The 15,391-nt window shown below is 39.3% G+C and overlaps 2 protein-coding genes across 3 annotated transcripts in view; both read left to right on the top strand.

The window, feature by feature from the left end:
- ppp5c (protein phosphatase 5 catalytic subunit) overlaps positions 1-5,542 on the top strand; it is a 32,062-nt gene extending 26,520 nt beyond the window's left edge. Inside the window, exons 13-14 of one of the 2 annotated variants that reach the window (XR_010000746.1) lie at positions 932-3,397; positions 4,307-5,542. Coding sequence is in view for 1 of the 2 variants with exons in the window: in XM_003228045.4 (XP_003228093.2) it covers positions 932-994 (63 nt within the window). In the remaining variant the exon portion in view is untranslated. Of the gene's footprint in view, positions 1-931; positions 3,398-4,306 lie in introns of those variants that run through there. The other variant, XM_003228045.4, reaches the window with a different exon arrangement.
- Positions 5,543-11,977: 6,435 nt separating this feature from the next.
- Positions 11,978-15,391, top strand: part of LOC103280989 (protein jagged-1b) — a 53,081-nt gene continuing 49,667 nt past the window's right edge. The window contains exon 1 of the mRNA XM_062962445.1: positions 11,978-12,164. Within this exon, the coding sequence (XP_062818515.1) occupies positions 12,084-12,164 (81 nt within the window). The 5' untranslated portion in view covers positions 11,978-12,083. The remainder of the gene's footprint in view (positions 12,165-15,391) is intronic.

Genomic DNA, 15,391 nt, shown 5'->3' with positions numbered 1-15,391 from the left:
AATAATAATCATAGAACTATACCATCCAATAATTTGGACACACCCCTAACGGCCATCCACCCCAACCCTTTCTACTATGCACCAAGACACAATCTAACCATTCACAACACTTGGACAACGTATGCATACTATACAATACTACACAGCGACAAAGACCCCCTCTATTCCCACCACTTTTACATTACACAAACAACCAAATACATACTAAACATAAAGACAACCATACAACAGACATTCAATACCACCACTAACTCAAATTTCTCACCAACACCACCAGACAAAGCCACAGCAACGCGTGGCCGGGCACAGCTAGTAGTAATATATAATGCTAATATTGTGCTATGCTAATAATATAATATATTGTATGTACATACAGCTGCTCTGAGTCCCCTTCAGGGTGAGAAGGGCGGGATATAAATGTAATAAATAAATGTAGTAAATGAATAAATAATTTTAGACCTAGGCTTGCCCAAAGTCTGAAATGACTTGAAGGCACACAGCAACAACAATCCTAATTCACTTGACTATCTCATTGGCCAGAAGCAGGCCCACACTTCCCATTGAAATCCTGATAGGTTTATGCTGGTTACAATTGTTTTCATTTTTAAATATTGTATTGTTCTTTCATTGTTGTTGTTTTGCACTACAAATAAGACATGTGCAGTGTGCATAGGAATTTGTTCGGTTTTTTTTCCAAATGATAATTCGGCCCCTCAACAGTCCGGATTGTGGACTGGCTTTAAAAGTTTGAGGACCATCAGTGAACCATCAGCCCCAGACTCTACTAAAACAAGGATGTCCTATAAAAACAAAGTTGTGGCAGTTTAATAAACTTTTGCCATGTTTTTATGATAGAACCAATTAGGAAACAACATTTATAACCCAGGAACAAAAATGGCTCACCGGCCTTTTCTTCCTCCTCTCCCGCCAGCCTCATCCAAACGTCAAGCCAATGATGTATGCCAACTCGCTGCTACAGCTGGGGATGATGTGAGCTGCCCACCCGTCGCTGCCGCCTCCGCCGCCCTTTCCTCCCCTTCAGTCAGGAGACCCCCCATTTTGCGCTCAGCAAACGACTGTGGTTTTCCTTTTCTCAATTATTATTTTTTTGGTTCCAATTTCTTCCAGCATCAGCCTTCATTACAAAGCAGGGGGGGCAGGAGAATGGAGGGAGAGCGGGTGTTAATGCCCTGAACATCAATTCCAGGGGCTGGGGTTGCATATGTAACGCACGCCCTTCCACCTCATACAAAAAAAGGTAGGGCATGGACCCTTCTTTTTTTTTTCTGTCAATGCACTAGCGGCACAAGAGGAAACGGCAGCCAGAGTGTAACAAAATGAATTTTTAAAAAATATATATATTGGAAGATTGTATTTATTCCCTACAATCTACTGTTTGTTTTGTTTTTTTCTTTCCCCCCTGGTCGTTCTGCTCATCCTCCTTTATGAACAAGACTTCCTTTCCAGGCCCAATATCCAGAAGAGAGAAGATCATTGGTTCTCAACCTTTGGGTCCCCAGAGGTTTTGGCCTTCAACTCCCAGAAATCCTAACAACTGGTAAACTGGCTGGGATTTCTGGGAGTTGTAGGCCAAAACACCTGGGGACTCAGAAGTTGAGAACCACTGGAGAAGATGGATGAAGGGTTGGTTGGCACTGTCTTATGGTGATACTGATAAGGACAAATAGCTTCCTATGCTCAGTTCTGTGTCCTCTCGGTTGCTATCAAGGACCAGACCCATATTTCAGGGAAGAAGAGTGAAAAGGAAGTGATTCAGACTATAGAGAGGCCATTGGTCTTAGCTTGGAAGGGAAGAAATGAGAGCATACTCCAAGCAGCTGGATATTTGTGGTCTGAATTGCCACAAACACACCTCATTTCATTGTGTTATCAAAGACCCAAATTGTATTCAAGTGCAGTGAAAAAAAAAAGGCATTTAACACATGCCCAAAGGCACAATCCTGTGTATGCCTTCCGGAGTGTAGGGATGGAGACATAATATTATGTCGTTGAAGGCTTTCATGTCCAGAATCACTGGGTTGCTGTGAGTTTTTCGGGCTGTATGGCTATGTCCCAGAAGCATTCTTTCCTGATGTTTCACCCACATCTATGGCAGGCATCCTCAGAGGTTGTGAGGTCTGTTGGAAACTAGCCAAGTGGGGTTGATATAACCGTGGAATGTCCAGGTTGGGAGAAAGAACTCTTGTCTGTTTGAGGCAGGTGTGAATGTTGCCATTGGCCACCTTGGTTAGCATTGGATACCCTTTCAGCTTCAATGTCTGGCTGCTTCTTGCCTGGGGGAATCCTTTGTTGGGAGGTGTTAGCGGGCTCTGAATGACTCATGTCTGGAATTCCACCATTTTCTGAGTGTTGTTCTTTATTTACCTTCTTGATTTTAGATTTTTTTTAAATACGGGTAGCCAGATTTTGTTCCTTTTCATGGTTTCATTCATTTTCGTTCATTTTTAACAGAAAGGAGGAAACCATGAAAATGAACAAAATCTGGCTACCACCAGTATTCAGGAAAGCCTAAAATCAGGGCAGTAAATCAAGAACAGCAGAGGAATTCCAGCAGTTGAAGTCCCAAACACCTGGAGGGCCGAAGTTTGCCTATGCAATGAGATATCCGACTATTAAAGTGTTGTTATTCTACTTTTGAGAATCCTGAGATTTGCAGTTCAGTGAGGCTCGAGAACTCCCTGGCGGAGCATGACAAACTGCAAATCCCAGGATCCAAGAGGAGGCAAGAAATAGAATTTAAAGTGGGATAACAACTCTTTAATCGTGTAGTGCTGTCTTGATTCATTCATTCAGCAGATGAATGAATGAATCAGGGCCAACACCTCCCAACAAAGGATTCCCCCAGGCAGGAATCAGCCAGGCCTTGAAGCTACAAGACCATTAAATGCGAATGAAGGTGATTAATGACAACATTCACACTTGCCTCCAACAGACAAAAGATCTTTTTTCCCACCCTGGACCTTCCACGGATATATAAACCCCACTTGGATAGTTTCCAACAGACCTCACAACCTCTGAGGATGCCTGCCATAGATGCGGGCGAAACGTCAGGAAAGAATGTTTCTGGAACATGGTCACACAGACCGGAAAACTCACAGCAACACACCTCATTTCCAGGAAGCGGAGATCTTTGGATGGAGCACAAACTCAAGATTTAACTCTCTGCGGCCCATCCGAAAAGGATGCCAGTCCCAAAAGGCAAATGTTAGATGAATATTGGAGTGTATTCCCAAGTATTGTGGCCTTTGAAATTTCCAGGAAGGAAGGAAAGGTCTCTCCCTCCCTCCTGATTTATTTTAGGCTGCCATCAGGGATGCTATACAAGTTTTCCCATCCTTTCTTAGGTGAAAAACGTGGGCAACAAATCCAGCCCAAGGTGTTTAAAGAGCTCTCCAAGGTGCTGAACTTTGGAGACATCCCTTTAATACAGGGGTCCTCAAACTTTTAAAGCAGAGGGCCGGTCCACAATCCTTCAGACTGTTGAGGGGCCGAATTATCATTTGAAAAAAAAAATCCAACAAATTCCTATGCACACTGCAAATGTCTTATTTGTAATGCAAAACAACAACAACAATGAAAGAACAATACAATATTTAAAAATGAAAACAATTGTAACCAACATAAACCTATCAGGATTACAATGGGAAGTGTGGGCCTGCTTCTAGCCAATGAGATAGTCAAGTTAATTAGGATTGTTGTTGTTGTTATGTGCCTTCAAGTCATATCAGACTTTGGGCGAGCCTAAGTCAAAAATTATTTATTTATTCGTTTACTACATTTATTTACTACATTTATATCCTACCCTTCTCACCCTGAAGGGGACTCGGAGCAGCTGTATGTACATACAATATATTATATTATTAGCATAACACAATATTAGCATTATATATCATCATATTGAACTATACCACTATACTGTAATATTATATGTATTATATAACATATATTTAATATTATTATATGGTATTATTAGTATTATATTGTATAACATGATAATATTATTATCAATATTATATGTATATACAATATATTATATTGTTAAAACTGATATAAAAATATAATATTATAAAACTGAGGGCAGGGGCCAGGTAAATGACCTTGGAGGGCCGCATCCGGCCCCCGGGCCTTAGTTTGGGGACCCCTGCTTTAATACATACTGATATGAGAGCTGCAAGCCACTGCTGCAGGCATGGGCAAACTTGGGCCCTCCAGGTGTTTTGGACTTCAGCCGGTAGGCTGTTAGGAATTGTGGGAGTTGAAGTCCAAAACACCTGGAGGGCCCAAGTTTGCCCATATCTGCACTTCAAATCTATGTGGATTGGTCTACCTGCGAAAATAGAGCAAAACTTTCTTCCTGATGGCAGATTTGCAGGGATTTATTCCGGAAGAGGAATCTAGAACCGGCCTATATAATGTTCTAGGTCTCCCAACCTCGCCTGTCTTTCCTCTTGTCTAGCACACAGTTGGCACTGTGCGAAGATAGGAATTCATCTGGACACTTGACCACTCTCCAGTCCAGACTTTATTTTGGTTTAAGAAATCTAGATTGGCAAATTTGTGCTCTCTTTTGTCTGGAATGGAGACAGTGAACACTTCCTTAGGCCAGAATATTGGGTGGGTGTTTGGGGGAATGCTCTGTCTTTGTTGGATTTCCAGTTCAGGACAGCACTACACGATTAAAGAGTTGTTATTCCACTTTAAATTCTATTTCTTGCCTCCTCTTGGATCCTGGGATTTGCAGTTTATCATGCTCCGCCAGGGAGTTCTCGAGGATTCTCAAAAGTAGAATAACAACACTTTAATAGTCAGATATCTCATTGCATAGGCAAACTTCGGCCCTCCAGGTGTTTGGGACTTCAACTTCAAGTCCCAAACACCTGGAGGGCCGAAGTTTGTTCATGCCCAATCTACAGTATTATATGATGCAGTTTTGCGATGCAAATTGGAATTCAGAATGGGATTATATCGCAGTGTGGTCTTAAATAATCCAGTCCAATGCAGTTTATGAGGATTCGGAAACTGGATTATATGGCACTATAGATCCAGCCGAATTTAGGAGCAGTCTTATCCGACTTCATGGCTACTGACCATCCTTTCTTCCTCCGCAACCTCTTCATTTTCTTCCTTTTTCATCCAAAGCAAGGCACAAAAGCATAGAGACGGGGCCATCAAGGTCCCATTTTTTGCTATGGAACCGACTGAAAGGAAACAGGGTGTTGCTTTCTATAGGTTTTCCTCCCCTTTGCCCTGTTAACCCCACTCTTTGGGAGGAAGATGTCATTCCCCTGACCCCAAACGAAGCTGCTGCTTTTTCTTTTCTTTTGTGGCCGAAACAAAAAGAAAGAAAGAGAGGAACCAGCGAATATTCCAGAAGCACTTTGGATGTTTTTTTTTTGTTTTCCCATGATGACCATGGAGGGTTTTTATACATCCGGTCGCCCTCCTACCGACTGAGCTATTTTACTGTCTGTAATTAAAACAAAAAAAAGATGTTAAAAAATAAAGTGACTATTGAAAGATCTGCAGGGTTTTCTCTTTTGGAAACGTGGTCCCTTTTCTACATTTAAGGAGGATGGATTTCTAAGTAACACTTTAACTGCTTAATATGGAAATTTCCAAAACATCTGGATTCTGGAATGCCTACGGATGGAATAAAATACAGATAGACCTTCCCCTCCCTTTTGGAATAATTAGAGCTGTAGTTTTATGAAGGCTTCAGCCTTCTCTTCCAAAAAATGCTAGCGCCTGATCAAACTGCAAATCCCAGAATTCCATGAGATTGAGTAGTTAAAATTATTACTGATTGATGATGATAAATGGAAGCTCTTATGTGTGCCCGCAATCCAGTGTCACCCGCACAATAATGTGCCACTCAGGTTTGCAGAACTAAAATACAGGAACTTTACTAATTCCAAGAGATCAAAAAAGTAGTATTTACAGTGATCCCTCTGATTGCTTACAGAAGTCCACAATCATAAACAGTCCTTTCCCAGTCCACAAATCTGCTTCAAAGAAGAATACAGTTCTGGTTCTTCAACCTCTTTTCTCAGCAGCAAACAGGCCTCAAAATAGCAAGGCCTCTCTGAGCACACAGCTCTCTCTACTAGCAATTTGAGCCACCGGAGGCTCCATTATTATTATTATTTTATTATGACACAGCAAACAATATAGATATGCTGGATTTCATATCACAAAATCACAAGTCGAACACTTCCCAAGTGTCTAGGACTGTGTGATGTATTTTCGGATGTTGCACACAGATCCCAGTAGGGTGGCCTTTTGCAGTTGACAGATCGTAATTTTGTCAATGTCTATTGTTTCCAAATGCCGGCTGAGATCTTTTGGCACGGCACCCAATGTGCCCATCACCACCGGGACCACCTGCACTGGTTTCTCCCAGAGTCTTTGAAGTTCTGATAGCAGCTGAGTTTTTCCTGTTGTTTTTCGTCAATGCGACTGTCACCTGGGATGGCAACATCAATGATCCAAACCTGTTTCTTTTCCACAACTGTGATGTCTGATGTGTTGTGTTCCAGAACTTTATCAGTCTGGATTCGGAAGTCCCACAGTATCTTTGCGTGCTCGTTTTCCAATACTTTTGCAGGTTTGTGATCCCACCAGTTCTTTGCTGCGGGGAGGTGGTACTTGAGGCATAAGTTCCAATGGATCATTTGGGCCACATAGTTGTGCCTCTGTTTGTAGTCTGTCTGTGCAATTTTCTTACAGCAGCTGAGGATATGATGAATGGTTTCGTCGGTTTCCTTGCACAGTCTGCATTTTGGGTCATCAGCTGATTTTTCGATCTTGGCCTTAATTGCCTTTGTTCTGATGTCTTGCTCCTGGGCTGCAAGGATCAGGCCTTCTGTCTCCTTCTTCAGGGTCCCATTCGTGAGCCAGAGCCAGGTCTTCTCCTTATCAGCTTTTCCTTCAATTTTGTCAAGGAACTTTCCATGCAATGTTTTGTTGTGCCAGCTGTCAGCTCTAGTTTGTAGTGTGGCTTTCTTGTACTGGTTTTTTGTCTGCTGTGCTTTGGGGAGTTTCTGATTTTTGACTTCAATCAAAGCAGGTTCTTCACTTTGCTTTACATATTCTGCCAGGGCATTATTATTATTATTATTATTATTATTATTATTATTATTATTATTATTATTATAGTAGACTCCCAGTTAAGCCATGACCCTCATAGGGATTGGTAGACATCGGATAAATGGAGTTTAATATCTTCAGAATCAGTTTTAAAAATAGGCCTAACTAATACGAAACCCCATACTGTACCATCAACTTTGTATTGACTTGATACTAATGTTGAAATGCAAAAAGCAAATGAAGACTTACTTCCTGCAACAGCTTAAAACCAAACGAAGCCAAAGACGAGCCGAAGATAGTTCCGTTATAAGAACAGCTTTGTGAACATTTCTGCTAAGAATTGATTTTATTTTTAATCGAAAGTATTATTTCTTCAAAACATTTTTGTCGGTTGCTTGATGGTTAATGGAAAGCCTACTGAGTTATTGTTGTTGTTATTATTATTTTAACTTGCCTTGCAAAGAGCAAAAGAAAGACACCCCTGAGTGGGGAGCTGGTTGTTTAGACAGATGGGGAAATCCTTAGCTCCTCCGAGAGAGCTTTGAAACATCTGTCCATCTCTTTTCTTGTTTATAAAGGAAACATATGGACAAATGGGGAGTGGATCCATCCTTTTTGAAGCCTGAGAAAAGCCTGATCCCTTTGCTGAGGCCAGCCAAGGGCTTTTCTCTCCTTTCCCAAGAGGACAAAGAGGCCTTTGTGAAGGGCCAGCAGAAGCTGGTCAGGAGATGTCAAGGGGGCAACTTTTGTTTGAGCCCTAAAACAAACCCAAATAATAATAGAGAAAAGAAAGGAGCTAAGAGCTGTGCTTGCTTTTGGGTTGAGTGAGGCAGGGGGAAATTTTATTTTCTTGGGCAGAAGGATATATTTTTTGTTCAAAGCCTATGTTTTTGTATATTGGATCACATTTCTTTGCGGGTCACAAACACAAATTAAAAAATCCACTCCAAGGAAGTATGTTCAGCATGAAGAAAAGAACTGCAATTAGGTAAGGTAAAGGTTTCCCCTGACGTTAAGTCCAGGGGGTTGGTGTTCATCTCCATTTCTAAGCCGAAGAGCCAGCGTTGTCCATAGACACCTCCAAGGTCATGTGGCCATTGGCATGAATGCATGGAGCGCCATTACCTTCCCACCGGAGCGGTACCTATTGATCTACTCGCATTAGCATGTTTTCGAACTGCTAGGTTGGCAGGAGCTGGGGCTAACCGCAGGCGCTCATTCCGCTCCCGGGATTTGAACCTGGGACCTTTTGGTCCGCAAGTTCAGCAGCTCAGCACTTTAACACACTGTGCCACCAGGGGCCCCTGAACTGCAATTACAGGAACTAATTTGAATTAAAAACAAAACAAAAAAAGTTTTGGGTAATGTATGCTTTTACCAGAGTTGGCCAGCAGGGGGAGGCAGCATCTGTACTGAAAATGCATTTACAGTAGAATCTCATCCAACATAAAGGGCCGGCAGAACGTTGGATAAGCGAATATGTTGGATAATAAGGAGGGATTAAGGAAAAGCCTATTACACATCAAATTAGGTTATGATTTTGTAAATTAAGCACCCAAACATCATGTTATACAATAAATTTGACGGAAAAAGTAGTTCAATACGAAATAATGCTATGTAGCAATTACTGTATTTACGAATTTAGCACCAAAATATCACGTTTTATTGAAAACATCGACTACAAAAATGCATTGGATAACCCGGAATGTTGGATAAGTGAGTGTTGGATAAGTGAGACTCTACTGTAGTAATTTAAGGCTTATATTGTGCTATGGCATGCGCATGCTCATAATATATTATAATAATTATAACTTATTGTATATACATATGATATTCATAATATTATATTATATTGTAATATGATATACTAATAATACAATATAATAATATTAATTATTTATTATATTTTACATCTAATATTACTAATAATATTACCATATATTGATATAGTACAATATAGTAATTTAATGCCAGTATTGTACTGTGCTAATAATATTATACTGTATGTAAATTTAATTTGTAAGCCGCTCTGAGTCCCCTTCGGGGTGGGAAGAGCGGCATATAAATGTAGCAAATAAATAAATAAATATATTGTATGTTCATTTGATTTGTAAGCCGCTCTGAGTCCCTTTCGGGGTGGGAAGAGCGGCATATAAATGTAGCAAATAAATAAATCTATCTATATATACAGTAGAGTCTCGCTTATCCAATGTAAACGGGCCAGCAGAACGTCGGATAAGCGAATATGTTGGATAATAAGGAGACACTAAGGAAAAGCCTATTAAACATCAAATTAGGTTATGATTTTATAAATTAAGCACCAAAACATTATGTTATACAACAAATTTGACAGAAAAAGTAGTTCAATACACAGTAATGCTATGTAGTAATTACTGTATTTACAAATTTAGCACCAAAATATCACGATATATTGAAAACATTGACTACAAAAATGCGTTGGATAATCCAGAACGTTGGATAAGCGAGTGTTGGATAAGTGAGACTCTATACTGTATAAAAGAGTGATGGCATCAGGGCAGCGGACAAAACAACAAAACTACAGGCCCCCCAACCTCCAAATTTGACAACACAACCCATCATTCACGGCTCTAGGTTGATACAACAAAAAGAAAAGAAAAATAAAGTCCTAATTACAGGGAGAGGAATAAATGTTTTTATCCAATTGCTGCCAGTCAGAAGGCTAAGCTCCGCCCACTTGGTCTCCTAGCAACCTACTCAGCCCAGGGGACAGGCACAGTTAGGCCTCACTTAGGCCTCTTCCACAAATTATCAGATTTTAACTGGATTATATGGCAGTGTAGACTCAAGGCCCTTCCATGCAGATATTTAACCCATTTAGAATCTTATATTATCTGCTTTGAACTGGATTATCGTGACTCCACATTGCCATATAATCCACTTCAGTGTGCATACTAAACATAAAGACTACCATACAACAGACATTCAATACCACCACTACCTCAACAATTTCTCACCAACACCACCAGAAAAGGCCAACGTATTCAGGTGGGGCTTTTTTATTATTATTTTCTCCAAATGATTCCTCTATGCCCCATCCCATATACTCTGTGGCAAAGTACGTTTTGAAGATTTACAACATTGTATGGGTTTCCCCAGCGGAGAGTTCTTCAAGGAGAAGATCGATAATGGAAAGGAAACATTCTTGAATTATGTTGCCTGTCACACTGCACTATCTTCAGCCTTGACAACAGGTTTCTATCCCTGTTATAGAGACCTATAGGCTCGGGCTGTGGCGCAGGCTGGAAGAGCAGCTGCAATCAATCACTGCAATGAATCACTCTGACCAGGAGGTCATGAGTTCGAGGCCCGGCTCGGAGCCTATGTTTGTTTGTCTTTGTTCTATGTCAAAAGGCATTGAATGTTTGCCTATATGTGTAATGTGATCCGCCCTGAGTCCCCTTCGGGGTGAGAAAGAAGGGCGGAATATAAATGCTGTAAATAAATAAATAAAATAAAGCCTTGTAACTTGAAGGTTGGGTTGCTGACCTGAAGGCTACCAGGTTCGAATCCCACCCGGGGAGAGCGCAGATGAGCTCCCTCTATTAGCTCCAGCTCCATGTGGGGATGTGAGAGAAGCCTCCCACCAGGATGGTAAAAACATCAAAACATCCAGGTGTCCCCTGGGCAACGTCCTTGCAGACGGCCAATTCTCTCACTCCAGAAGCAACTCAGGTTGCTGCTGACACAAAAAAAAGCCCTTCCTCCAGGTGTTTTGGACTTTAACTCCCACATTTCCTAACAGTAGGTTGTTAGGAATTGTGGGAGTTGGAGCCCAAAACACTTGGAGCAGGGGTCCCCAAACTAAGGCCCGGGGACCGGATGCGGCCCATCGAAGCTATTTATCCGGCCCCCTGGCACAAAGGCAGAAAGGGGTTGGAATAAATGACCCAAGAGGTCTCTTCTTCTCTTCCAACCCTTATTATTATTATTATTATTATTATTATTATTATTATTATTATTATTATTAACAACATTGAGGCTGGGTGGCCATCTGTCAGGGATGTTTTGCTTGTGCTTTTGGTGCACAAAGGCAGAAGGGGATTGGACTAAATGGCCCAAGGGGTTTCTTCCAACCCTCTTTATTATTATTATTATTATTATTATTAATAACATAGAGGCTGGGTGGCCATCTGTCAGGGGTGCTTTGCTTGTGCTTTCGGTGCACAAAAGCAGGAGTTGGACTAAATGGCCCAAGGAGTCTCTTCCAACCCTCTTTATTATTATGATTATGATTATGATGATTATTAATAACATTGAGGCTGGGTGGCCATCTGTCAGGGGTGCTTAGCTTGTGCTTTTGGTGCACAAAGGCAGAAGGGGGTTGGACACAATGGCCCAAAGGGTCTTTTTCAACCCACTTTTTATTGTTGTTGTTGTTGTTGTCATTATTATTATTAATTATTATTGCTCGGTGGCCAACTATAGTCCGGCCCTCCAATGGTCCGAAGGATCGTGAACTGGCCCCCTGTTTAAAAAGTTTGGGGACCTCTGACTTGGAGGGATGACCGAAGTTTTCCGATGCCTGTGGTAAACCCATATAGTTCAACTAGCTGTGCCCGGCCACGCGTTGCTGTGGCGAAGTATGGTGGTCTGGGAAATAAATTCTCTGGTCCCAAACCATGTTCCCATAATCACCAGGCCAAGTGGTCCCAAACCGCATTCAGCTCCCAGTGTGGACGCGGCCTCCTTCCCTCCCGTGCTGGGCTGCTTTTCGCCCTGCCCTGAGGAGAGTGGGCGTGTCCCCGCGGGGAACGGCAACGCGATTGGCTGCAGGGTGGGAAGGGGCGTGTCCTCGCCTGCCTTTGCTGCTGGGTCTCTCTCTCTCTCTCTCTCTGTCTCTCTCTCTGTTGCTGGGACCGAAGAGGCGAGAGAGAGGCGGCGCCGGAGCCTGTCCAGGGCCGGGGTCCGGGGAGGGAGGGGCTTTTCCCGGCACCATGGGCCCGCCCAGCCCCCCTGGGCCCCCTTGCCCCACCTCCCCCTGCACCTTCCTCCTCCTGCTCTACCTGGGCGCACAGGTGAGAAGACAAGACCCCTCCCATCCTGTGTATATGTATGTAGATAGATAGGCATGCATGCAAGGCTTTTGCTTTGGGGAGAAGAAGGAGCAAGATTGTTGTTCTGCAATATATCTATCTATACAGTAATATATATATTTAGTATATTAATATATCTTACTATATTATTCAGTGCAAAGGGCATGGACAATGTTTGTGTCCTTTGCACAACAAGCCACACTAATATATCTCTATATAGCTAATATATGCACAGAATAATATAGTAAGATATATTAATATACTAAATATATATAGAATTCTATGATTCTATATATATTTAGTATATTAATATATCTTACTATATTATTCAGTGCAAAGGGCATGGACAATGTTTGTGTCCTTTGCACAACAAGCCACACTAATATATCTCTATATAGCTAATATATATATATTTAGTATATTAATATATCTTACTATATTCAGTGCAAAGGGCATGGACAATGTTGTTGTCCTTTGCACAACAAGCCACACTAATATATCTCTATATAGCTAATATATATATATTTAGTATATTAATATATCTTACTATATTATTCTGTGCAAAGGGCATGGACAATGTTTGTGTCCTTTGCACAACAAGCCACACTAATATATCGCTATATAGCTAATATATGCACAGAATAATATAGTAAGATATATTAATATACTAAATATATATAGAATTCTATGATTCTATATATATTTAGTATATTAATATATCTTACTATATTATTCAGTGCAAAGGGCATGGACAATGTTTGTGTCCTTTGCACAACAAGCCACACTAATATATATCTATATAGCTAATATATATATTTAGTATATTAATATATCTTACTATATTATTCAGTGCAAAGGACATGGATAATGTTTGTGTCCTTTGCACAACAAGCCACATTAATATATCTCTATATAGCTAATATATATATATTTAGTATATTAATATATCTCACTATATTATTCTGTGCAAAGGGCATGGACAATGTTTGTGTCCTTTGCACAACAAGCCACACTAATATATCTCTATATAGCTAATATATATATTTAGTATATTAATATATCTTACTATATTCAGTGCAAAGGGCATGGACAATGTTTGTGTCCTTTGCACAACAAGCCACACTAATATATCTCTATATAGCTAATATATATATATTTAGTATATTAATATATCTTACTATATTCAGTGCAAAGGGCATGGACAATGTTTGTGTCCTTTGCACAACAAGCCACACTAATATATCTCTATATAGCTAATATATGCACAGAATAATATAGTAAGATATATTAATATACTAAATATATATAGAATTCTATGATTCTATATATATTTAGTATATTAATATATCTTACTATATTATTCAGTGCAAAGGGCATGGACAATGTTTGTGTCCTTTGCACAACAAGCCACACTAATATATCTCTATATAGCTAATATATATATATTTAGTATATTAATATATCTTACTATATTCAGTGCAAAGGGCATGGACAATGTTTGTGTCCTTTGCACAACAAGCCACACTAATATATCTCTCTATAGCTAATATATATATATTTAGTATATTAATATATCTTACTATATTATTCTGTGCAAAGGGAGTGGACAATGTTTGTGTCCTTTGCACAACAAGCCACACTAATATATCTCTATATAGCTAATATATATATATTTAGTATATTAATATATCTTACTATATTCAGTGCAAAGGGCATGGACAATGTTTGTGTCCTTTGCACAACAAGCCACACTAATATATCTCTCTATAGCTAATATATATATATTTAGTATATTAATATATCTCACTATATTATTCTGTGCAAAGGGCATGGACAATGTTTGTGTCCTTTGCACAACAAGCCACACTAATATATCTCTATATAGCTAATATATATATATTTAGTATATTAATATATCTTACTATATTCAGTGCAAAGGGCATGGACAATGTTTGTGTCCTTTGCACAACAAGCCACACTAATATATCTCTCTATAGCTAATATATATATATTTAGTATATTAATATATCTTACTATATTCAGTGCAAAGGGCATGGACAATGTTTGTGTCCTTTGCACAACAAGCCACACTAATATATCTCTATATAGCTAATATATATATATTTAGTATATTAATATATCTTACTATATTATTCAGTGCAAAGGGCATGGACAATGTTTGTGTCCTTTGCACAACAAGCCACACTAATATATCTCTCTATAGCTAATATATATATATTTAGTATATTAATATATCTTACTATATTATTCTGTGCAAAGGGAGTGGACAATGTTTGTGTCCTTTGCACAACAAGCCACACTAATATATCTCTATATAGCTAATATATATATATTTAGTATATTAATATATCTTACTATATTCAGTGCAAAGGGCATGGACAATGTTTGTGTCCTTTGCACAACAAGCCACACTAATATATCTCTCTATAGCTAATATATATATATTTAGTATATTAATATATCTTACTATATTATTCTGTGCAAAGGGCATGGACAATGTTTGTGTCCTTTGCACAACAAGCCACACTAATATATCTCTATATAGCTAATATATATATATTTAGTATATTAATATATCTTACTATATTCAGTGCAAAGGGCATGGACAATGTTTGTGTCCTTTGCACAACAAGCCACACTAATATATCTCTCTATAGCTAATATATATATATTTAGTATATTAATATATCTCACTATATTATTCTGTGCAAAGGGCATGGACAATGTTTGTGTCCTTTGCACAACAAGCCACACTAATATATCTCTATATAGCTAATATATATATATTTAGTATATTAATATATCTTACTATATTCAGTGCAAAGGGCATGGACAATGTTTGTGTCCTTTGCACAACAAGCCACACTAATATATCTCTCTATAGCTAATATATATATATTTAGTATATTAATATATCTTACTATATTCAGTGCAAAGGGCATGGACAATGTTTGTGTCCTTTGCACAACAAGCCACACTAATATATCTCTATATAGCTAATATATATATATTTAGTATATTAATATATCTTACTATATTATTCAGTGCAAAGGGCATGGACAATGTTTGTGTCCTTTGCACAACAAGCCACACTAATATATCTCTCTATAGCTAATATATATATATTTAGTATATTAATATATCTTACTATATTATTCTGTGCAAAGGGAGTGGACAATGTTTGTGTC

Source organism: Anolis carolinensis, unplaced genomic scaffold, assembly GCF_035594765.1.
Source record: "Anolis carolinensis isolate JA03-04 unplaced genomic scaffold, rAnoCar3.1.pri scaffold_10, whole genome shotgun sequence".
Classification (NCBI taxonomy): Eukaryota; Metazoa; Chordata; class Lepidosauria; order Squamata; family Dactyloidae; genus Anolis; species Anolis carolinensis.
Note: the sequence above shows the minus strand (reverse complement) of the source record. Positions and strands in the feature narration are given on the sequence as shown.